Source organism: Amblyraja radiata, chromosome 28 (assembly GCF_010909765.2).
Source record: "Amblyraja radiata isolate CabotCenter1 chromosome 28, sAmbRad1.1.pri, whole genome shotgun sequence".
Taxonomy (NCBI): domain Eukaryota; kingdom Metazoa; phylum Chordata; class Chondrichthyes; order Rajiformes; family Rajidae; genus Amblyraja; species Amblyraja radiata.
This window is the reverse complement of record NC_045983.1, coordinates 13,270,567-13,296,862: the sequence shown is the minus strand read 5'-3', so window position 1 is coordinate 13,296,862 and position 26,296 is coordinate 13,270,567. Positions and strand designations below refer to the sequence as shown.

Genomic DNA, 26,296 nt, shown 5'->3' with positions numbered 1-26,296 from the left:
ATGAAGCTTTCATCTTGAGTGAGACAAATCACACCAGATTTTTCAAAAGCAAAACTGGAGCGTGTATATGAAAGCAGATTTTGAAGGCCATGTCGGGCCATGTTCCTGCTCTTAGTTTCAGCCTCTGACCTAGATATTCATAGATTCTTCTTTGATTTAAATGCCCTCAGAATTTGCCTACCAGTATTGAACCAGTTGTGCTGAAACATGCTGACCAATGGGCACCAGGATCACTGTCCTGTCTAGTGAAGGTTTTAATTCAATTTTAAGTTAAATCATTCAATTGAAACTGTTTATACTTTTCAACCTTTCTTTCAAACAACATCTTAATTTTAAATTAAAAGCACTTGATCATTAGCCTTCCTGAGCTAACGAGTGGGGAGAGGAGTCAGCAAGAAATTTGTACAACTTCAGAGCAATAGAGTGGGATGCGCTGGCAAGAGTATGTGTGAATGTCCAGATGAGGGCACCATTGAAGGCGATTGTGATGCACACCAGAGTTGAATGCCCCTGCAGAGATCTGTTCACTAGGCTCACACATGTTTGAATATTCATGCCAAAAGTCAATGACCGTTGTAGGAGATGAGGGAAAGGAGAAGCTATGCTTTCACAACATTACTGTTGACGGTCAAGATCACTGGTTAGTGCTTGAGTGTCAGCCTTTCAGTGCTAATGATAGATTCTCCCACATACCAAATTCTTTTGTTTGTGATGCAGTATTAAATATTAATTAAAGTTCTAGTTCTTCTCGTGTCAACTTTAATTGGGGTAGGCAGCAAAGCTTCCATAATGTATTCATGCTCAGAGAGGAGTACATTTTTGTTCTGAAAAAGAATTGTTCCATTTAGACTGACTCCCTTTGACATCTGGGCCCTCAGACTAGCTTGTGTTACCTTGTTAATAAGCCTTTTGTGTGCAGGACTTAGGAAGTTTATCAAAGGTTCCTTGGAACCTTTCATTGGCCTCTCGGGTCCCCAGTCTTTTGTTGCCCTTCTATCCAGGGAAAATCACAGCTCTATTTCACTTCCAATAATTCCACCTCCCCCTGCCTCTTTTTAAAGTTGGACACCAAAGTAAAATATCACTTTTGGTGGGCTTAGGAAGTACAGATAACCAGAGGAGACCTGTACCTGGTGTGAAAATGTCTATTTTCATGGTGTACAGTTAATAATTTAAGTAAGACAAATTGTCGTTCTATTAGGGAAACTTTTTCTAATATACAAAGTGTCTATATATGTATATGCCAAAGCTTTGGTATAAAACCAACCTATTAAAGGGAATGTAGACAAAAATGCTGGAGAAACGTAGCGGGTGAGGCAGCATCTATGGAGTGAAGGAATAGGTGATGTTTTGGGTCGAGACCCTTCTTCAGACTTAAAGGGAATGCTCACTTATCACTTTATTGAAAAGGCTATAAATAAAATTAAAACTTGTAGCTAGGCTGAGTAATTTATCCCACTGAGTCCAGGCCACAGACGATGGCCTCCCTCCCTTGCCCCCCAGTGAGCTGCCCCCTGTGGGTTTTCTGATGTGCTGAAACCCTGGGGAAATGGAGGTATGTAGCACTACTGTCAGACCTAGTTAGTTGTCGAGATAATTGGTCACTGATTCATGCACCAGCACCTGAGCTTGTTTTCTTCACTTATTATTATTAGTTCCTGGATATTGTGAAAGACACCTCTGATATAATTCTCATAAATTTCAGTCGGTAGGAATGCAGCTGCTACTTGATGTCGCCTTGCTACTAGTGCAGTTGGATAACGATCTGTGAGAGTCCATCATGATTTTGTGTTAGTGTTGACTACCACCGAGTAGTCCCTTATGGTGACAGTGATAACTTTCAGAAATAAAAAGGATTTGCAGCAGGAATCCATTGGCCCTTTTGAGATTTTGCCCCAAGAAATGCAAGTAGGATTAGGCCATTCAATTCCTCATGCCTACTGCACCTTTAATTAAGATTGTGCCTACTGCACCTTTAATTAAGATTGTGACTGATTTACTTCAGGGCCATATCCCTGCACCTGCCTAATTTCCCATTTTTCCATTAATGCCCAAAAATCATCTGATTTCTGCAGAGCTCTTTGTTAGAGAATTCATAAGACGCACATCCTTAACATCCTTTAAAAAACTCTAATTTCAGCACCCAGTGGCCCTTTTATTTTTGAAACTATAATCCCAGATCCCAGACAGCACTGCACAGGGAAATTGTTTCCTTAGCTACCCTGCAAGTCCTGTTTCAGTGAGTGCTTTTTCTTTTTTTCTTGTTCAGAGAGTATAAGCCCAGTCTATTTAATTCCTGCTCACTGAGCAATCACCTGATCCCAGGAATCAATCTGCTAAACCTTCATTGCACTCTCTCTACTGCAAGAGTATCCTACTTTGGGTAGGGAGACCAAAGTTCATGTTTCATCAGTGCTCCATATAATTGCATGATCAAATGATTATGTGGCCCCAGTGTTTATTCATAATCCTATGAATATTTCCATTTCTACCATTCAATTCTTCCTTGTTCCCTTTTAAGATTGAATCTACATAGAAGCTTTCTAAGTGGGTTATTATGTACTGTATATTTGAACTCTCATCCTGCCGTTCTCTATTGACAGCACAGCTGATCACATCCCACTCTGTACTCGAGGGCCATCCATTCCTGATCTTACAACATGCCCTCAGCTCTGTTCGAGGACCATATTCAGCACTTCATGCTGTGTTAATAATTTAGGCGGTATCATCTATAACACAGTGAGTAAATCAGATAGTTATTCCAGGCCCCCACCCAGTTTTTCAAATGAAATAAAATAAAAATCAGCCGAATGGTGCAGTACTTCTACTCTTGAGGTCTTTTCATCAGATAAATCTGATTAGGATTTACTTAGTTACTTTTTATTACAGACTCAAGGTCCAGATAAAAGACAAGATATTACATAGAATAAATTGCATACAAAAGCACAATACATGGTTTAAGATCAAGAATTTTTAAAAACAGTGTCCTACAACGAAACAACTATACCAATGTCTCCACAACTGGGATTGGTAGCGTGTAGTGCTAAACCCTATGTTTGATAAGGCCAAGATAATTTTATTTTCAGTCATTAATCCGGCAAATAAATTTATACAAAAGATTTCTTAAGACAGTTTGTAAAGTATTGACTCCTGCAACCACAAAAATTTACTTGCACTGCACCATCTAGGTCTCTTTTAAGTAATATTCTCATGGCATAAGCTACTTTAAGTCTCTGTAAGCTTGCTTTCTGCAGTTTGACCATAGGTGTGCAGTATAGAATGGTGTACAATATGCTCTGAACAGAGACATCTTCACTCCATCTGTACAAGCACTAAACTTGAGTAAGAGAATGTTTGCTTGTGCATACATCATATGGTGTTGCCTATAAATATCCTCATCTGTCATTTGTTCTGTAATAAAATGTCCAAGATATTTTACCTTATTACAGACACTAAGATTATTATCAGACAATTTAAAGTCAGGAAATTTTAGACATTTATCCTCTTTACTTCTACAGATCATAACAGCACTCTTACCAGCATTATATTTAATATCATGTTCCACACCATACACAGAACATATAGTAAGGAACTGCTGGAGACCAGCGGTAGATGGACTAAAGACCATCTGCATACAATTCCACCTTCAATAAGAGATAGGATTGGCAGAATCTGGACTTCTGATGAAGTTGACTTACTGAAGTGCTATCCCTCAAATGTACTGGACCTGTCTCTCCAATGGATGCTTGCAGAGTGTCTAAAGATCCTGCTAATAAAGCAGGAACTAGACCATGGAGCTACAGAAGCATAGAGCTGAGAAAGAAACTCCTGTGGTTATGTTAGTTGCATAAGTTAGTTTTCCAGTGTTTATGCTGGAGCCTATGAATTTCCATCCAGCATTGATGAAAGTCCCATCAAATCACTTGCTGTGTAATGCAAGGAAATATGTAAATGTTGATGTAAAGTGCAATCAACTTGCCTAAATCCACCAACAGTTTTATTTAGAATGAAGCTCTCAGAATTATTGAACTTTTTTTGATACTATACGAGGCTGTGATATCATAATCTTTAGTTGTGCATACCCGCAAAAGTATGAGTGCAAATGTATCATACTAATGCTCCAGGCTGTGTTTATGTGCCTCCTAGCAGCCGACCATGGGATAATGTTGTAGAGGATGCAATTGACCTGCTTTATGGTCAACAAGTGTTAAAGGAGCAGATAGCATTATTTTAATGAAGAGGAAAACATTATTCTGCTTATTCAAGGTGGCAGAGGCTGTCCCATTAGCTCCCCTGCAGCGTGCAAATAGCGAGAGCACACAGAGAATATCTGGTCCTAATTTTACTCTCACTGTGCCGACAGAGTGGTTGTTCTGTTCTGTTCTCCATTGTTCCCTTCAGCTGTTAAATCATTCCACAGGAAAGGAAAAGGACCCTCGCTCCAAATATCTAGCTGGTAGACAATGCTGTACAGTGTGAATTTCAGGGGCTGATCATGTTTGGCTGTGAAAGCAGGCAGTGCTTACTGTCAGCTTGGTTTTGGCAGTGGAACTACCAGATCCCTCCTCCTTCCTGGAGGTGCAGGATTGACTGCTTTTTCTAAGGGGTGAGAGAAGGGGCAAAATTGGCATTAAATCTTTTCAAACCAAGTTATTTGCTTAATTTCCTAAGGTACTGTATTTCTGCCTCCAGAAGGTATATAAAACAGTTTGGAAGATTCAACCTACAGAATCACAGCCTGTCATGAAAATTAATGTGTGGTCAGAGTGAGAAGGAAGAAAATAGTTTAAAGCTTTAAACCCGGATGACCATGTGCCATGTAATTAAATTTCAGATGAGAAAATTGAGCATGATTAGCATTTTATTTTCAAACCAATGAGAACCTGATGGTTGATTCAGATTTAGATTTCACAGCTTGTGTTGTGCACGATTAACCACATCCAAAATCTCAAACCCCTCTCTTTCCAGCTTGCCACTCCTAAACTTGCAAAGTCTCTCAGTGCCTTCTCTCAGAGTGTGACAAGTCATACCCTGTCTGTGAAAGGCTGGTAGACACTGAAAGGGAAGGTGTTCAGTGGAACCTCTATATACCATTTTGGAGTTGAATTGTAGTTGTAGCAGAGTTTTAGGAGCAGGAAGTGTTTGGAAGGTAAGAAATAATTGAAACCCATAAATCCTTCCACTTTGAAGACATAAATTGATCACCATAGCATCTATACTCTGAAGTATTAATCAAGGTACATCCTGACACATCAGACTTGCATTCTCATACACCCACTCAAGACAACAGTGTTTTATTCAATACTAGAAACAAATCAGTGCTCTGACATTTCCGAAATATTTTTCTCTTTCACTTCTGGTTCATTGTGATTTTATTTTTCCTCTAACTTCTCCTTATTTTCTTGGCTATACCTACCTACCTGCCTGCCAATTTTGAATAGTCATAGAGTCATACACCACAGAAATAGACCATATGACCCACCTCGTCCCTGCTGACCATTCTACCATCTACCATCTACACGAAGCCTATTTCCCAGCGTTAGTTCCGTGACCTCAGGGCAAAGTTCCTGGCTAGAAATGGGAGTGAATGTTCATCCAAAGTAATATCTCTTGGTCACAAGATTAATGCTTTCACCTGCATTCTGTGCCAAAGTGTGGGGTTGATAAATCATCGTGTCATCTTCTGCTCTGGATTACTGCTCGCAAACTGTCATCAGGTTTATGAGCACATTAAACATTTTTGCTTATAGCTCCTCCCTGACTGCATTGAGTGAAGCCCAATCTACTGGTGATTTTGTATGAGGTAGCAGATGGGGATGTTATCCAAGTCCCGTTACGGATGCTCACTAGCTAGATGCAATTGATTAGAATCCAGTCTCCTACTAATTGATTGAACAGGTCCTTTGGCCTATCGAATCCAAGGTAACCATCGATCACCCATTCACACTAGGTTCCACGTTATCCCACTTTCATATCCACTCTTTATACATTAGGCGCAATTTCCAGAGGCCAATTAATCTACAAAATCACACGCCTTTGGAATGTGGGAGGATACTGGAGCACCTGGAGAAAAACCCACCAGATCGCAAACTCCACACATACCACACCCGAGGTCAGGATCGCACTGTGGTCTCTGGGCACTGTGGGAGAGCAGCTCTACCAGCTTTGCTACTGTAGTTATCACGGTCTGGCTGGTGACGGCCTCTGGACCTGTGTTGACAGAGTCAGTTCCAATATGATTCTGTCAGGTGGTTTCCCAAACGTGTTTGGGCTCAGGTAGAGGATTGTCCCCTGGAAATGGAAGGCTGCCAGTGACCCAAATCAGCATGAGTAAGGGAGTCCTTGTGCTTTGGAGATGAGAGGAGGGAAATTGTGTAACCCACTACATAGTCTGTTAACTGTCAACCCACTTTGTGCCCTTAGAATGAATGTTCCTTTTAGACTTCATGTTGAACTTTACAGAATCAATTAACCCTTTTAATTTTCATTATCTGCATCTGTCTTATAAGTCTTGCATATGTCTCCCATAAATGGCACAGTGCATCTTCAAATTTTTCCCTTATTTGTTCGAGATCTGGACACCTCTGGCAACAACATTCTTTGTCCATTTGTTTAACTGTCAACTGAGGAGGCAGTTAGGAGTCAACCAAGGAATTGCATACAAGTCCCACTGGGTTAAGAACAGGGTTCAGTCACTATTGGGCATCATTGAACTTGATTTTTTTTCTGTGCAGGTAGTTTCATTGTGACCGCCAGTGATATCAGATCTTTATTTCCATGGCTGTTTAATGAAGTGAATTTAAGTTGTCTAGTTATCATGATGATCAGCGTATGTTGCCAATGGTCCAGCTGTCTGGATACTAGTCCAGTGATGCAACCAATCTACCAATTAGATTTGCCTAGATGTTCTCGAGTTGGTCCAATTTTGTAATTCTCCACTCACTCAATTCCTGCACTTTCCAGTGGGCAATTAGTCCATGTTGCAACCAGATCTCATGACGTTCAAATAGCAAGCTAGCTTTAATTTTCTTGTGTTCTACTTTGGCTGATTGTGACCACTTTTCTGCGGGTTTAGGTCCCACTCTAAATACTTGAGGAAAAACACAAACCTATGTTGAGAGTTTTGGACTGTTAGATTTGAGATTTTACCTCACTTAATCTAGAGAGGGGCGATTTGAGAAGGACACGCAGTCACTAGGATATCCTGGTGAACATTTCACTCTTAATCAAACATAGAAACATAGAAAATAGGTGCAGGAGTAGGCCATTCGGCCCTTCGAGCCTGCTCCGCCATTCAATATGATCATGGCTGATCATCCAACTCAGTATCCTGTACCTGCCTTCTCTCCATACCCCCTGATCCCTTTAGCCACAAGGGCCACATCTAACTCCCTCTTAAATATAGCCAATGAACTGGCCTCAACTACCTTCTGTGGCAGAGAATTCCAGAGATTCACCACTCTGTGTGAAAAATGTTTTCCTCATCTCGGTCCTAAAAGATTTCCCCCTTATCCTTAAACTGTGACCCCTTGTTCTGGACTTCCCCAACATCGGGAACAATCTTCCTGCATCTAGCCTGTCCAACCCCTTAAGAATTTTGTAAGTTTCTATAAGATCCCCCCTCAATCTTCTAAATTCTAGCGAATACAAACCGAGTCTATCCAGTCTTTCTTCATATGAAAGTCCTGACATCCCAGGAATCAGTCTGGTGAACCTTCTCTGTACTCCCTCTATGGCAAGAATGTCTTTCCTCAGATTAGGAGACCAAAACTACGCTATACTCCAGGTGTGGTCTCACCAAGATCCTGTACAACTGCAGTAGAACCTCCCTGCTCCTATACTCAAATCCTTTTGCTATGAATGCTAACATACCATTCGCCTTCTTCACTGCCTGCTGCACCTGCATGCCTACTTTTAATGACTGGTGTACCATGACACCCAGGTCACGTTGCATCTCCCCTTTTCCTAATCGGCCACCATTCAGATAATAGTCTACTTTCCTGTTTTTGCCACCAAAGTGGATAACCTCACATTTATCCACATTATACTGCATTTGCCATGCATTTGCCCACTCACCCAGCCTATCCAAGTCACCTTGCAGCCTCCGAGCATCCTCCTCACAGCTAACACTGCCCCCCAGCTTCGTGTCATCCGCAAACTTGGAGATGTTGCATTCAATTCCTTCGTCCAAATCATTAATATATATCGTAAATAGCTGGGGTCCCAGCACTGAGCCTTGCGGTACCCCACTAGTCACTGCCTGCCATTGTGAAAAGGACCCGTTTACTCCTACTCTGTGCTTCCTGTCTGCCAGCCAGTTCTCTATCCACATCAATACTGAACCCCCAATACCGCCCCAAACAGGCGAAGAAGTCATCATCAGATTGGTATCTGTGGGACCTTGCTCTTCATGCCCAGCCCATTTCCACATTATGGCAGTAACACACTTCAAAAGTCCCTCGAAGGCTGTAAACCATTGAGATGTTCCAAGGAAAATTGTTGTATAAGTGCATGTCTTGTTTTGTTCAGTAGCTAACCTGCGATGATTTTTATTTTCTCTGCAATTTCAGTTGATCCTGATCTGGAACCTATGACTTGTTTTAGACTGAGTTGGGTGTTGAGAGCTTCCCTGGTGCAAGCACATAATGAGTTCTGTGCTGTATAATTTACTAGTTCTCCTTCCCCACTTCTCTGTTTTGTCATGTTTCTCGAGCATTCTGGATTACAGCGACAAGGGCAATTAGAAGTCCACATTGCAAGCCAGACTTGATGAAGTTCAAACAGCAAGATTGAGAACCTGATTTGCTTCATTAGATTGTTCAAACCTTCTGATTGTTTGCAATTGGTTTAACAAATCTAAGATGGCGTTTGTGGAAATTGAAATATCCCTGTTTGTATGGACACTAAATGTTTTTAAATAAAACAGTAAAGTGCAAGTGATTAATTATGGTTAATTGCTGCATCGTTGTATTAAGCATTAAAATGGGGAACTGTAGTGATTCCAAAGTTGTAACTTTTAAGGAAGTTCTGCAAACAGTTCCTGAACTTTTTAAAACGTTACATGGAGAAGAACTGAAGTATTCTACCATAAGGATTTGAGATGGGCAATGTAAGAAAGAATTAACTGCACTGTTACCAAATGTACTTATTAAAAGGCAGGTGTCAATTCTGGTCTTTGCATTTTAGAACAAGAATAAATGCATGAAGCAAAGGCTGTGTTCTTCCTGAATATAAAAATACAAGATGCAGATAGGGCTGCATCCGTGGAGAGAAACCAACTTGACATTTAGAGTTGAAGACACTGTTATAACTCTTTCCCTTGTTAGCCTAGTAGAGAGCTTTGCTTTGATGCTAGTCTCTGATGTTGTAAATGTTTTGGGAATTGCTTGGAGTATCCTGACAGTAGCAGTGGAATCAGCAGGAAAGGGGGAGGGGGGCAGAGCTAAAAGAACAAGTGAAATATAATTGACACTGGACTGCATTTCACTTCCACACTAAAAATCAGTTGAAAATGTTTGCTTGAAGCCCCCTTTGAGCTCTGGTTGTGATAATGGCCATGGGTTGATCTGCTGAAACAACCATCTACCAGGGTCCCTTTGGATGTTCAGTTAATCTCGGTTCCTGTTGGACGCTGCCGCCAGAATGTCTGTAACTGGTTGCTGCACAGAGGTAATTTTTGAAGGAATGGAGGGTATGAAATTGAGTCGGTAAAAGAGAGAAGGGAAAAGCAGGAATAAATCAATTTGTTGGCCAGAAAGAACAAGGAAGAAGAGGGAGCAAGGAATGAGGATAGACTGTGGCACAAGGCTGGATGATATCTTTCATCTTCTCATCCTCAAACTGGTGAGGCATGGTGAGAAGATGAGAAATCTCAGCATTAGGTTTAGGTTTTTATTGTCGCGTGTACAGTGAAAAGCTTTGTTTTGCATGCTGTCCAAACAGATCAGATATACCATATAGAAATACAATCAAGTCAAACTCAAGTACAATAGATCGAGCAAAGGGGAAAATACAGAGTGCAGAATATATATATTTCTCAGCATTGTCACGCATCAGTTCCATACACAAAGTCCAATGTCCACAAAGGGGTAGAGGTGAATCGGGCAGTACTCTAGCTTATGGAAGGACTGTTCTAAAGCCTGATGCCGGAGGGGAAGAAGCTTTTCAGAGGCAGCGTGAAGTGTAGGGCGGTGGACACATGTCGCCAATTTCAAGCCTCGTGTAATCCCTGAAATATGAGCTGTTTTTCAAAGGCAAAATAAATTGTAGTGGCACTCATAGTCAGATATAGGAATGATGATTGAGGGAAGCTTAGGGCAACTGGTGGCTGTCGACAGTCAAGCCTCCTTTTATTTCTGGCTTGATGCTGGGATATTTTTTCTCTTCTCTCATTCTACCACCTTCCAAACTGGAGAAGTTCCCAACCAAGCAGAAACTTGAGAAATCGGGGTTACAATAATCTGAAGCTGCAGGGTGGAGATAGCCCATTGCCCTGCCTCCTTTCAACTGAGGTAAACGTGCATTTAGTGGCTATTTAAGGGAGGTTGATTGAGAAGTTAGATGTGTTATATTTCCTGAACCATTTGCACTTCAACATTAAGTGTCTTGCCATTCTGTCACGACAGTAGTGCTCCACCAACAGGGTGCTTTCACACGCTCCCTTGTTCACAATTCTACAGTCAACGGCCAACTCCTTGGACCTCCCTACCTCTTCCACATGCGACTCTCCCTCTTTCCCACCTCCTCCCCATTGCCTTTTGTCAGCTCCACAGTTTTGTGTATTTATTTTCCTTATAATTTTGCTCGTTCGACCATGACTGTCACAGCTGCATGCCACAGTCATATTGAATTGCTGCCATGTGGTGATTGTAATTGGTGTGATTCGTGTGAATGCATGCACTTGCAATGGCTCCATCCAGACCAATCAGGTTCACATTTGTCACCAAAGCCCCAAATAATAATATGAATTATCTTGTAACAACTTAATTTGGCAACATCTAATTCTGAAAATTAATTGGGTTGATTTAAGTATCCAAATCTAACAGTCCAGAGAATCGGAATGAAAACGTACTAAATTCCTTAGTTCCCTATGGATTTCAGTTGCCATGTTAAAGTTACAGGTTCCAAGACTGTTTTGTTGCTTTATGCATTGGTGTGCCTTATTTTTAAAGTGTGCTTTGCTTTTTATTTGCGGTGTGTAATCTGCTTTCATAGTGTAGTTCTGCAATTTTTAACAGCTATTAATCTTTAAAAAGTGTTACAAACGTGTCGTCTTGGTTTAATTCCAGTAAGTGTTGCAACACTTCTGTTAATAGTCTTAAAGTATTATCGATATATATTTAGTTGTTTGTCACGTGCTGTTGGCTCATGTTCTGTTCCCTGTGTGCAGGTGAAAGTAATGACTGATCTGGAGTTGCTAGCTGTAGCATGTGAGCAGTTCCTGGGGAAAAGTGTCATGGAGACCAAAAGTGTGGTGCTGCAGACCCTAGAAGGACACCTCCGAGCAATCCTGGGTAACTTGTCTGTCTTGAATTTGTTTGATTCACATCCCCAGCAAAGAATTTATCCAGACAAGCTAATAATTCTGCACCACTTGTAACCTATCTGGTTATGTGAATGAAAATGGGAAATTGTAATCCTTGGCTGGTGGGTCCTCTCATGCAAGGCATAAGGCACCCTTCCTCAACAAAGATTGTGACCATTGGATAGGGGTGCACATGCAGGTGCTCTTTCACAGCATGCCTTCACAACTGATCACTCTTCTTCACCTGCTAGGGTGGGATTTGAACCCATGTCTCTGGATCGCCGGTCGAGTAACTTAACTGCTGCAGTCTCATCCAAGATTAATAGGTTGAAGAGTTTGATTGATTGAAGGTTGATTAAAAGATACAGAATGGAAAAATCACTTCAGCGCAATGCCAACCATCGATCAGTTCTATTTTATCCCACTTTCACAGCAACTCCCGACAAACTAGGGGCAATTTACAGAGACCTTGATTTACTTTATTAGACTGTTCAAAACTTCTGACGGTTTGCAACTGATTTATCAAATCGAAGATGCCTTTTGTGGGAATTGAAATATCCCATTATGAATATACAGTAAATGTTTTTAAATAAAACAGTAAAGGGCAAGTGATTCAAAGCCAAATTGTGATTAATTGCTGCTTAATTGCATTAAGCATTAAAATTAGGAACTGTAGTAATTCCAAAGTTGTACCTTTTTAAGCAAGTTCTGCAAAAAGTTCCAGAACTTTTTAAAACGTTACATGAAGAGTATGGGTGAAAGCTGGAAAAGAGAGGTGAGGTAAGGCAAAGGTGAGCAAGTGATAGGTTACAGGTGATGGGAGTTTGAATGACAGATGGATGGAAGGAATAAATGACAAATGACAGGGCAGCACAGTAGCATTGTGATAGTCTACTGCCTTACAGTGGCAGAAACCCAAGTTCGCTCCTGACTATGGCTGCTGCCTGTACGGAGTTTGGACGTTCTCCTCTGACCGCATGGGTTTTCTCTGTATGCTCCAGTTTCCTCCTACACTCCCAACCACATACAGGGTTGTAAGTTTTTTTAGGAAGGGACCACAAATGTTGGTTTACAGCGAAGATAGACTCAAAATGTTGGAGTAACTCAGCGGGACAGGCTGGATAGAGTATTTGCAGCAGGCAGGTGGGAAGAAGTGTAGTCTAGATAGTTGTGGGAGTCAGTAGTTTTATAACAGGCTTCAATCGATAGTTTATCTCCTGTGATAGAGACGGTGAACAAGAAAGGGGAAGGAGGTGTCAGATATGGTCCAAGTGAATTTGAGTGCAAGATGGAAATTGGTAGTGAAGTTATGAAGTCCTTGAGTCCTGCGTGGGTGCAGGAGATAGCATCAATGCAGTTGTCAATCTAGCGGAGATAGAGTTTGGGGACGGGGCCAATGTATGCCTGGAACAGGGATTGATCAACGTACCATACAAAGAGGGCAGGCATAGCTAGGGGCCAGATGAGTTCCCATGGCTACGCCTTGGATTTGGAGGAAGAGAGTGGAGTCGAAGGAGAAATTGTTGAGAGTAAGGACCAGCTTCACTCGGAGGAGAGTGTTGGTAGAGGGTGGATAGAGTCTTTGCAGGAGGCAAGGAGCCTGTCCCGCTGAGTTTCTCCAACATTTTGTGTCTATCTTCAGGCTGTAGGTTAATTGGCTTCGGTAAAAATGGTAAATTGAGGTGCTAGAACGTAGGATAATGTTAGTGTACGGGGTGATTGCTGGTTGGCATGGACTCGGTGGCCGAAGGGCCTGTTTTGCACTGTATCTCTTAAAAAATATATGGCAGAGGTGAGATGGGTGTCAAATAAGGCAAGAGGAGGAGAAATTTAAAGTCAGGAGTGATATGTGTCATTCTATACCCTCTAGTCTTTGACATTTCCACCCTAGGAAAATGGTTCTGACTGTACTCTTGCTAAGCCTCATCATTTTATATACTTCCATCAGGTATCCCCTCAGCCTCTGGCACTACAGAGAAAACAATCCAAGTTTGTCCAGCTTCTCCTTGCAGCTAATACCCTCTAAGCCAGACAACATTCTGGTCAACCTATTCTGCAGCCTCTCCAAACCCTCCACATCTTTCTTGTACAGTGGCGGCCAGACATATGCAGCCTATCCAGTCTCATAAAGTTGCAGTGTAGCATATTCCTGTAAAATTTAGTGCACACTCAAAAGAGGAAGCTAGAATAGAGGGAGCAAAGAGAAAAAGAGTACTTTGAAAGTAAAAACCACTGCTGCAGTTCTGTCACCTGAATATAGGAACTTTCGAGTCCAGATTGATCTAATGAACCACCTCCATGCACATCACAACACTATACACTTAATATGCATGGCCTTATTCGAGAACAAGTGATGAACAACAAATACTCTTCAGAAACTCCTGCCGCACACAGCAATGCTGAGAATGGACTGAGTACAAGCTTCGGTGTCCCTGCTACCGTTAGCTTTTAGCCACTGCTCCTCATTGTATGCCTTCGTATTCAGGTTTGTTAAATAAAACTACTATGCTTTGGGATATTTTATTTTGCTGAGGGCTGTATACAAATGTAATTTATTAAGTAGTGGCTCAGGTTCCTTCCTGTTCCTTTCCTGTCCATGTTCTTATATTCCAATGGGAAGGCTCCTAACTCCTCTGAAGTGTGGGAGAAGGAAGGTGAAGAGGGAGGGAGGGAGGGCAGTAAATAGCAACTCAATCAAGCTGAGAGCCCATGCAATATTTGCACACAAATGATGTGTGGACCCTAACCACAATCAAAAGATTGATGTCTTCAGTGCAAGTAACAGCGGAAACGTTGTTGAGTAAAAGTACACTATAGGTGCCGAGGCTGCATTTGCTCTGTTGCCACACTCGTCTCCTCTCCTGTTGATCAGATAATCCAGTGGAGCCCACCCAGCCCAGAAGGGAATCTGCACTGGGTTCCCTTCGAATGTCCAGCTGTCTCAAGCTACATCAGCCCCCTGTCAGTCAGTGGTATGTAGGTGAAATGTTACCGATCATGTGATGAGGCTAGAGCTGGCTTTGTTCCACAGCAAATTTACAGTGATCTACAAAGAACAGGCACCATATACTGTGTTTGATCTGATCTTTGAAATGAAATAGAGGTTCTCTGATAATCAAATAAAAGCTTTTTCTATCTTAACTAGTGAGAGAACCAATTTAAAATTTGTCCATTTCTCATGCATATATCCCAAAGATTCAATAATAAAAGGGCATCTATAAATTCTAAAATTGCCCATCGCATTTAAAACTTCTAATCCAATACCACTTGATTTTCATAATCATCTCATAAACTAGAAATGAATTATATAGAACAAATTTCATAACATTGCCAATGAAAGCTTTGTTTGGTCTGTTTTAAAGCCAATAATTGCACTTAAGAAGCCGAGAAAATTGAGAGCAGGAGTGAATCATTTGATCCTTCACACTATCCCTGCTTTTCATTGAGATCATGGCTAATTCTCCATCCCAAGGCAGTATTTCCTCGCTCTCTCCCCGCACCTCTTGATGTGTTCTGTGTCTAGAAACCTATCTACTTTGTAAATGTATAGAGCGATTTGGTCTCCATGGTCTTTTGTGGCAATGAATTCCACCGATTCATCGCACTCTTAGTGATGAATATTTCCCTTATCTTAGCCTAAACATTTTACTCCTGATCCTGAAACTGTGACCCTGCTCATTGAAGAATCCTCAGCCAGGGGCAACATCCCTGGCTATCTAAGCGCAGTGAGAACTTTATACATTTCAGTGAGATACCTTCTAAATTGTCGTGAATGCAGGCCTATTCAACCCAAAATCTCTGGAATCTTCTTTACATTCTTTCGACATCAAGTATCTCCTTTATTAAGTCGTGAGTTAAAAACTGTACACAGTGCTCCATGTATGGTCTGACATGAGCCTTGAATTATTTTAGTAACACGTCCTATCTCCTCAATTCAAAACCTCCTCCAATGAAGACCAAACCGTTTGCTGCCTCAACTGCTTGAAGCACCTGCATGTTCATTTTCAGTGAATGATATACGAGAGCATCCACATTCCTTTATGCATCAGTTTTCCACCCTCACCCTCTGAGTAAAAGAAAACGTTGACCCTTGCATCTCTTTTAAGCTTTACCCCTCTCACCTTATAGCTATGCTTTTTAGCCTTTGACATTTCCACCCCGCGAGGAAGATTCTGACTGTCTACCCTATCTCATAAGGTCAAATGTGACAGGAGTAGAATTAGGCCATGTGGCCCATCATGTCTACACCGCTATTCAATCATGGCTGATCTATCTCTCCCTCTTAACCCCAATCTCCTGCCTTCTCCCCATAACCTCTGACACCTGTACTAATCAAAAATCTATCTGTCTCTGCCTTAAAAATATCCACTGACTTGGCCTCCACAGCCTTCTGTGGCAAAGAATTCCACAGATTTCCTACCCTCTGAATAATGAAAGTTCTCCTCATCTTCTTCCTATAAGAACGTCCTTTAATTCTAAGGCTATGACGTGTAGCCCTAGACTCTCCCACTTGTGGAAACATCCTCTGCACATCTACTCTATCCAAGCCTTTCATTATTCTGTATGTTTCAGTGAAGTCCCTCCTCATCTTTTAAACTCCAACGAGTACAGGCCCAGTGCCGACAAACGCACATCATACGCTAACCACATTCCTGGGATCATTCTTATAAACTGTCTCCATATCTCTCATGTGGGGCAATATTAAAAGCTGTCCAAAAATACAAAGACACCGTATCTACTGGTTCCTCCTTATCTATTCTACCAGTTACATCCTTTAATGAAATTCCGGTGAGTTCATCACATGAATATGCTTTTCCTTGTTCATTTTGTCTATTCCCACCGATGTTTTCTAAGTGACCGATCACTAGCTACGGAATCAGTGTGGCATCTATTTGAAGCTGAGCCAGGCTGCTTGCAGCCTCTTGTCGATGAGCCGAGTCAAATTTCAGTATCATATTCCTACCATTGTTTATGTTTATGTCTCTGTGTCACTGGTATCTTTGCTGATCCTTGTAAATTGATGCTCCTCCAGATTCAGACCTTGGATCATTCCCAACTCAAATTCCTCACCTTTGTTAGCTGTAACTTTGCCTGCTAGGATCCAAAATGAAAACACATTCTCCCAAAGCATCTTTAACTCTTTCTTGCAGATAAATTAGTGCTTCTTTCAAGAAAATACAAATTTATCTGCAAAGACTTGAGCACAGGTGCCACATTGTTAATAGTACTGCCTTTAGTACACAGCTTATTTATTTATTTTACTTTTCTTTTACATCGGTTGGAAGCTGCATACTAAATCTCGTTGCACTGACGTGCAATGACAATAAAAGATATTATTATTATTATTATTATTTTGAGCAGTCATTGCTTTTCGTCTTCCCTCGTTGAGATACAATAGATTAAAAATACCATCGGAAGGAGCTCCATCTCATATCCTGGCTAGTTTTTATCACTCAAGTAATACTAATATCTGGTGCTTTGCCATGTGTGTATTCTATATTACTGCATTGATATAAAAGCAGAGCACAGAGGCGCAGCAGTAGAGTTGCTCTCTTATGGCGACTGAGACCCCAGTTTGATCCTGACTACAGCTGCTGTCTGTATGGAGTTTGTACTTTCTCCCTGTGACTGCGTGGGTTTTTTCTGGGTGCTCCAGTTTCCTTCCACATCCCAAAGACGTACAGGTTTGTAGGTTAAATGGGTTCTGTAAATTGACCCTAGTGTGTAGGGTGCGTTACTGGGATAACTTGTTGGGTCGAATGGAATTGGTGAGCTGAAGGCCCTGTTTCCACACTGTATCTCTAAACTAAGCTAAACATTATTATATGACATAGAACAGTACAGCACAGGAACAGGCCCTTTGGCCCACAATGTCTATGCAAAACATGCCAATTTAAACTAATCTATTTTGCCTGCACATGATCCATATCCCTCCATTCCCTGCATATCCATCCATACGCCTATCTAAAGGTCTTGCCTCCACCCACCACCCTCTGTGCAAAAAAATGAAAAACTTGCCATGCACATCTCCTGTAAGCTTTGTCCCTCTAACCTTAAAGTTATGCCCTCTAGTCTTTGTCATTTCTACCCTGGGGAAAATTTCTAACTGTCTACCTTTCTGTGTCTCTCATAATTTTATATACTCTATCAGGTCTCTCCTCAAAATCTGATGTTCTGACTCTTATACTCAATGCCACACAAATAAAGGCAAGCATTAACATATAAAAGTACTTCCTTGACTGTGAAGCTAATTGAGTTGACCTAAAATGGATCCAATAAAAATCGGTTATTTTCTTTTAATGTTGTTGAGAGATTGTCCAGAACTGCTGAACTCTGCAATTTTCTGTTTACCTAAGAGAGTACACACTGGGCCATGGTTTATTGTACATTTTTGGCAGTGCAGCACCTTCCCAATTCGACACATGGATTGTAAACAAAAGTGCTGGAGAAACTCAGCGGGTGCAGCAGCATCTATGGAGCGAAGAAGATAGGCAACGCTTCGGGCCGAAACCCTTCTACACATGGATTGTCAGATTCAATTTTATTTTCCAAAATCAGACTAGGACTTGAATTTGCATCTTCTGATTCATTGATGAGTCTAAGCCACGTTTATAAGTCTTTACCTTGTTGGTATGTTCCATTGACCTTTGACCATTCGTGCCAAGTATTCAATTGCTCTGCTGTTTCTTTTTTTTCCATAAGTCACTAATTTCAATTCATTCAACCTTCACATTCTTACTTTAAATTCCAATGCCATGTGTCCTTTGATTTTGAATTTTGATTTTATTAGGGTCAGTGCATATTAATAAAACATTTGCATGTAATATGCAAGATTGTAGCCAGTGGTTAATTTCCATCTTTAGTCCCACACAAAAATAAACACATCCCAAACAAGGTAAAAAAACAGAAGACAAAAACAAAAACAAAACAAACAATATGGTTTAGCCTGCAGTCATAACATAGAATAAATAACAAATACTCAACACAGTTTACATTAGATTAGATTAGATTAGATTCAACTTTCTTGTCATTGCACAAATACGAGTACAGGTACAACAAAATGCAGTTTAGCATCTAATCAGAGTGCAAAGTAGTATAAATACTGGTTAAAACATTATGTACAATGTGGATGAATTGAACTAGTACATAGGCAAATAAATATATACAGATAAAAGGGTATAAAGGATAGCTAGCGTCGGGCCTGTGAGTTCAGCAGGGTAATGGTATTTTGAAAGAAGCTGTTCCTCAGCCTGCTTGTGCAAGACCTAAGGCTCCTGTACCGCCTCCCTGATGAGAGGAGGGCAAATAGTCCATGGTTGGGGTGTGAGGGGTCCTTAATGATATTCCCGGCCCGTCTCAGACACCGTGTGCGGTGGAGGGCATCCATGGCAGGGAGCAGGGCACCGATGATGTGATGAGTGGTTTTCACCACCCGTTGCAGTGCCTTCCTGTCAGCTGTGGTGCAGCTGCTGTACCATACCGTGAAGCAGGTGGTCAGGATGCTTTCAATGGTACAGCAGTAGAAGTTGGACAGGATCTGGGGGGACAGGTGAACTTTCTTAAGCCTCCTCAGAAAGTAGAGGCGCTGCTGAGCCTTTTTAATCAGTTTGGTGGTATTGAGGGACCAGGCCAGATCCTCTGAGATATGTACCCCGAGGAATTTGTAGTTGGAGACGCGCTCCACCTCAGTCCCGTTTATGTGGATGGGGGTATGTCTGCCACCTCTGGTCTTCCTGAAGTCTGCGATGATTTCCTTCGTCTTCTTTGAGTTGAGGACGAGTTTATTATTGGTACACCAAGCTGCCAGGTGCTGGACCTCCTCCCTGTAGGCTGATTCGTTATTGTCCCTGATCAGTCCTACCACCGTGGTGTCAACACTGCTGAAACGGTATTGTCTAATAACTCCTTTGTGGGACTTGTTGCCACAGATTTACAAAGCATAACGATCACAAGAAAAACCAAAGCCGTTCTCCCATCACAGCACGACTGTTCTTTGGTGTAGTTTTCATAAGATCATGAGTGATAGGAGTAGAATTGGACCATTCAGCCCATCAAGTCTACTCCATTCAATCATGGCAAATCTATCTCTCCCTCCTAACCCCATTCTCCTGCCTTCTCCCCATAACCTCTAACACCCATACTAATCAAGAATTTATCTATCTCTGCCTTAAATGTATCCACTGACAGTCTCCACAGCCTTCTGTGGCAAAGAATTCCACCGATTCACCACCCTCTAACTAAAGAAATTCCTCCTCATCACCTTGCTAAAAGAATGTCCTTTAATTCTGATCTATGACCTCCAGTCCTAAACTCTCCATCTAGTGGAAGCATCCTCTCCACATCCACTCTATCCAAGCCTTTCACTATTTTGTACGTTTCAATAAGGTCCCCCCTCACTCTTCTAAAATCCAGCGAGTACAGGCCCAGTGCCATCAAAAGCCCATGATATGTTAACCTACTTATTCCTGGTGAAATGTAGTCTCAGCCTAGATCATAGGCTGATCGTCCCCGAGTTGGATTCAACCCCACACCCATCTGACTCAGATGCAAGCGCATTATCATTCAGCCGACAAAGCATAAGTTTTAATCCACAGCTGACCAACAATTCAGATTGCTGTCAATCACGTGAGAGGTTTATAGTTCTGTGAACACGGGGAGGAACAATTGATGCCAGAGAGGGCAATGCGAGGTGTAGTGCCTTGGTACTTGCCCATGTTGACGACTGCTTGATGTGCTTGACACTGACTACAAGAGGCAGGGCCCCACACTGAATCCCACTCACCCCCAGGATTTGCTCTTCCTCACAGGAACATTGACTGTCGAAGCCATTTACCAAGACCGCGATCAGTTTGCTCAGCTGGTGCGTGAGGTGGCTGCTCCTGATGTAGGCCGCATGGGAATCGAGATCCTCAGCTTCACTATCAAGGTAAACCAAATACTTACATCTCAGATTTAAATGGATTATAAATGTTTCCATCAGCTGCTGGACCAGGCAAAGGAAGTCGAGTGAAATCACTGTACTTATTTAGCCCCAGGGAAGGGTATCACGTATTTCAGATCGGTGGGTGGGATATTTAAAGTGAGTGACTTGCCTCCTGAATCCACAAATGCTTTCTGCCATATACAAGGCAGGCCTAAGTATGGTGGAATACTTGCTGCTTGCCTAGATAGATGCAGGCCCAACAACATTCAAGAAGCTTGATACTATCCAGAGTAAAGCAACTTATTGGACTGGCATCCAGTTACTACTATAAATATTCCTTCCTTGCACCACCCAGATGTCAAGGCTGCAGTGAATACCATCTGCTAAATGCACGATTGAAAATATCTTCGATCGCACATCTCAGGTCTTCAACGTCTACTGCCAAAAAATACAAGAACAGCAGGTGCATGGGAACCCCTGGAGGCCTCCCTCTAGTCACTCTCCAGACTGTCATGGAAATATATATTTGTTCTTTCATCTGTTCTGTCTAAATCCTGAAACTCAATTCTCAGTGTTAACATAAGAGCACCTTCACACTAAAATTCATGAAGGTGCCTCCCTGCAATCTTGGGCAGTCCCATTAGGCAAACGTTGGTGAGTTGGTGTTGACTGCTGGTGACCAAGTGGGTTATATCTCCAAGTATAATTATAAAGAAATGAACAGTAAATGCCAACCTAGTTTAAGTGTCTTGTGAATAATTTAAAAAAATCCCAACATGCTTTGGATTGGTCCTTGGAACAGGAGAAGGCCATTCTTCACCCTGAGCTGCTGTTTTCATCCAGAAGTTATTTTACACTACCTTCTAGTGACCCTTAATACTTGCTGTAATATAATTAAACAGCAGCACTTGTTACATCAGTCGACATGGCGAAGAGGAGGAACTTTGCTTTCCTCTTTCTAAGCCTGTAAGTAGTTCTTGCTCCCTCTCATCTATCCATTGTATTTGCAACAAACTGCACATGCTGGATATATTGCAGAGAGAAACAAAATTAGAAGTTTCAGGTCTATGATTTGTTGGAATTGGGAAAAGTTGGAAGTCAGATATGTTTTAAGTTGCAGAGAAGGAAGAGGTGCGAATAGAACAAATAAACTGTAGAATGGCACAAGAAGTGGTGGCACTGGCTCTGGAAGTCTGGTGGAGATGTGAATAGAAGGAAATGAATGTGAACATTCGGAAGAAATGAGTGCTGGAATTACGAGACTGCAGATGCTAGAATCCTGAGCAAATCACAAGTAGTTCAAGTTCAAGTTAGTTTATTGTCATGTGTCCCTGTATAGGACAATGAAATTCTTGCTTTGCTTAAGCACACAGAAAATAGTAGGCATTTACTACAAAACAGATAAATGTGTCCATTTATCTGTTTTGTAGTAAATGCCTACTATTTTCTGGAGGAATTCAGCAGCTCAGGCAGCATCTGGGGAGGGAATGGACAGACGACATTTCACGTCTGGATCCTCCTTCATACTGTTCAAAAGGGAACTGCAGATGCTGGAATATCGAAGGTACACAAAATTGCTGGAGGAACTTAGCGGGTGCAGCAGCATCTGAAGAAGGGTTTCGGCCCGAAACGTCGCCTATTTCCTCCGCTCCATAGATGCTGCTGCACCCGCTAAGTTCCTCCAGCAATTTTGTGTACCTTCCTCCTTCATACTGATAGGAGGAGGGAATAGCTGGAATGGAGGTCGGGGGAGGGGGTGGGGGAGAAATACAGTCAAAAAATGTTAAATGCAAAATATGAAAATGCTGGATATGTGAAGTAAAGCAGAGTATGTGGCACATCAAATGTGGCAAGTTTTAAGACAGAAAATAGGCACACATTGCTGGAGGAACTCAGCGGGTAAGTAACATCCAAAGGGATGGGTGACGTTTCGGGTCATGTTCTCAATCAGACTGGAAAGATCAAATCTGAAATTGTTGACTTCAGTGAGCTAAAGTGTGTTGAATTAGACGATGAGATATTTTCCTTGATCTTGGATCAAAAGTGATGGAACGAGTTGCCAGAGAATGTAGTTGAGGCAGGTACAATAACAACATTTGGCCATGTACATGCTTAGGAAGGGTTTAGAAGGAAATGGGCCCAACCCAGGCAAATGGGACTGGCTTAGATGAGATATCATGATAAGCATAGGCTAGTTGGCCTGAATAACCTGTTTTGGTGCTGTATGACACTGACGCTTATGATTTAACTGGAGATTAGCAACCAATTCCATTTGTTACCTGAAAGAAAGATTATCTTGCAGACAAGTTGTGCTGAAGAGTTTGCAATGTTTGTAATTAATGATTTGGTGGCTGTGGATTGGCTGCTTATGTCTTCTGTACTTGCAACTCTGAGTTGTCCTGATTAGGGCAGGAAGCTAATATTAATGTTTCCCAGACAGCTTGCCTTTGATCCGAGTGAATGCCAGGAAATGAAAGCTGGCTGATTCCATGCAGACTTCGTTAATTAACCCAGGCTGTGATCCGTCTACTTCCACGTATCGGAATGAAGCTCTGACACGAGGTGGCCTGATGACCTGCTGGCGGTTGTGAACAGCAGCGGGGAGGATGGATAAATAGCACCATGTGTACAATGTTTTTCCCTGGAGTCGGTGGTCAATGTTCTGTGACGGCTGCTAGCTACCTGCCCCATGGTTGGTTTGGTGACTGCTGCTTGAGTCTCATTGCAGGCTTAGATAGTTATGAACTTGATGCTCCTACCTGGATTTGCATGTTCCTCTGGGCAATTTTATGCAAATCTATGTAAATGGAGTTCAAGGCAAGTTTTACAACTCGGCAAGCCCATGGCAAATGTCAGAAAGTTTTTCTGAAAGTTCCTGATGGCTCAGTTATCAAAAGGCAGACAAGCTGAAAAGGTCTCAGATTTGACAAGGATATGCTTAAGACTTCAAAGTTGCAACTTTTGAAGGAACATTTGTCTGTATCCTTAATGTTATCATGTGAACATGTTATCATAAGAAAATGGGTGGTGAGGGACTTCAGGCTTCAGTACCTCCTGCCCAATAGTATCAGTGATAGGAGGGCATGGCCCAGACGGTGGGGTCCTTAATAATAGATGCCACCAGCTTGAGGCAGTCCCTCTTAAATGTATTTGATGGTGGGTGGGGGGGGGGGATTTGTTCTACCATTATGCCTGTCTGATGGATGTTTCTGCCACAGTTGGGACACAATGAGAACAATGTGTAGTGAAATAAAAACTGGGTAAATGGCAGAAGAGATTGTAGAATTGGGGAAGAGTGAAAGTGGAACGATGCACAGAGAAGAGCAAGGGTAATTGAGAAGGAATAATGAGAGATAAGCCACTGGTGTAAGATCCAGGCATAGAAGAGGATGGCAACAACGTGGTGACATTGAGGATGAAAATCTGCAGAAGCATATGAATTGGGTGCAGGAGTAGCCAATTAGCCCTTCAACAACTTCCCTCAGCAATATTCTTTCATCTTATTTTAAACATTGAGGGCAGTGTTGAGGCATAAATATAATTTTTTTTTAAACAAAAACTATTACTTTTTTTTTTTTGCAACAGTATAACAAAAAGTAAAGAAAATTTTAAACTGCACCTTTCACAGCCTCATGTGCCTGCTGAAGTACAGAAGTAGGAAGGATTTTGTGGGCCATGGTCAGGCAACTGCTGAGAGGGTTGCGTCCACCGTTGTGGTCACCACACCTCAAATGCGTGACGGACCTTGAGAGAGGGCGGAGGAGCTGTTCCAGGGTTCGTCTGGGGATCAGGTTTTCGCTAAAAGGTCAAGGTTGGAGAAGATACGTCGTTCTCCTTGGAGCAAACGTGGATGGGAGATTTGTAGACGAGTATAGATTGAGATTTCAGATGAAGTAAAGATAAAGATACAAGGACTGGGCACAGTTTAAGGGATGGAGATACAGGGGATTGGGGAAGAACTTCCTTGCACTGCGAGGAGCAATACCCTGGAACTCTATGCCCTGGCATGGAGTGGAGGCAAAGATGGTCAGAAGGAAATTAGATTGGCACTGGAGGGGAGTGAACCTGCAGGACTACAAGGGTAGAACAGGGGGGATGGAACCAAATGGGCTAATCTATGGTGAACTGTTATAGATTCGATAGGCGGATAGGTCTCCTGTTTTATAACAGGTCGACAGGCTTCATTATAATATAAGAAACAATCCAGGCGATTTATGTAAAGTAACAAACTGATTATCAGTGATATTTGTTGAGCGATTAATATTGGCCAGGGCTCTGAGAGACTCTCCTGTTCTCCATTGTCAGTTCTGTGGGATCTCAGAAGCTCGTAGGCTAATTGGCTTGGTAAAATTGTAAATTGTCCATAGTGTGTAGGATAGTGCGAGTGTACGGGGATCACTAGTCGGCGCAGACTTGGTAGGCCAAAGGGCCTGTTTCTGCGCTGTATCTAAAGTAAATTAAACATTCGACCACCTCACAGAGTCTTTTGCCCAGAGTAGGGGAATCAAGGACCAGAGAACATAGGATCAATGTGAAGGGGAAAAGATTTAATAGGAATCCAAAGGGTAACGTTTTCACACATAGGGTGTTGGGTTTATGGAACAAGCTGCCAGAGGAGGTAGTTGAGGCTGGGACCATCCCATCGTTTTAAGAAACAGACAGGTACATGGATAGGACGGGTTTGGAGGGATATGGACCAAGCGCAGGCAAGTGGGACGAGTGTAGCTGGGACATAGTTGGCCCTTATAGGCGAGTTGGGCCGAAGGGCCTGTTTCCACACTATCACTCTATGACTCAGTTTAAAGTCTCAGGGGACACTCCCTCAGTTCTGACCCCAAGGGTTTCCAATCGTGACTAGAACATTCAACGTGTTGACAAGTCAGTGTATCACGGGAGGCATTAAACCCAGACGGGTCCTTAAGTTGAATAACATGATGCTTGTCATTGAGTTCACTCAAGGATAAGGTTAGGATTTGCTCTGGATTATGGGCCTGTCCCACTTAGGCGACTGCAGGAGACTATGCGGTCGCCACATGTTCGCGGATGGTTGCTGAATAGTCGCCTTCATGGTCGTGAGGAGTTCCCGCATTCTGGGAACTAGTTGCGGCCTCATTATGGTCGCCGCGAATTTTTCAACATGTTGAAAAATTAGCGCCGACCAGAATGAAGCCGCCATGGAGAGTAGCAAGAATTCTCGTGCCGCGGGTGCAGTGGTAGTGGGTTGCCAGGAGGTCGAAGGTTGTCGTAGTTCTCGTAGGTTGTAGCCGGTGCTGACCGGTGAATTTCATTGGCTCATTGGGGGGGAAAAAAAAACGTAAGCAGTAGTTTTCAGAACCAAGGATAACCGACCTGTAGTGTTAATGTTCACCTTGCTTCACAGCCGTGTATCTCTGGCTTCTTAAAAATTGTCTCCATTCCTTCTCCCTCCTTCTCCCCTCCCTCCCTCTCCCCCCCTCTTTTAAAGTACTAACGTGACCCTTCCCGTCTTAATTACAGCGCCAACCTTCCTGTTCATTGCGGTGTGTGTCTGTATCACATTGGTTTTGCACCGTGTGAATTTCACTCAGACAGCGTTTGCCCTGTCCCCCGCCTGCCTGTGTGTGTGCATGTGTTCCATTCTGATAGTCGCCGTTCCAGACGCCGTTTTTTTCTGGCGACTGCCGGCAACTTGACATGGAGCACAGCGGACAATTCGGCACAACTGATCTGTTCCGGTGCATGAGCTCTGTATTTGTTTCTCCTAACCACTTTTTCTTGTCTCATGATCAAATCTTTATATTCTTCCTTCTGTCATGTTATCTTCTCCTTTAATGCATCCAAAGAAAAGTTATTTAAAATAGTATTGTGGG

The 26,296-nt window shown here is 42.3% G+C and overlaps 1 protein-coding gene across 3 annotated transcripts in view; it reads left to right on the top strand.

Moving 5' to 3' along the window:
* flot2 (flotillin 2) overlaps positions 1-26,296 on the top strand; it is a 101,778-nt gene that overhangs the window by 56,019 nt on the left and 19,463 nt on the right. For all 3 annotated transcript variants that reach the window (XM_033045818.1, XM_033045819.1, XM_033045820.1), the window contains 2 exons: positions 11,390-11,513; positions 20,332-20,450. In XM_033045818.1, coding sequence (XP_032901709.1) covers positions 11,390-11,513; positions 20,332-20,450 — 243 coding nt within the window. The remainder of the gene's footprint in view (positions 1-11,389; positions 11,514-20,331; positions 20,451-26,296) is intronic.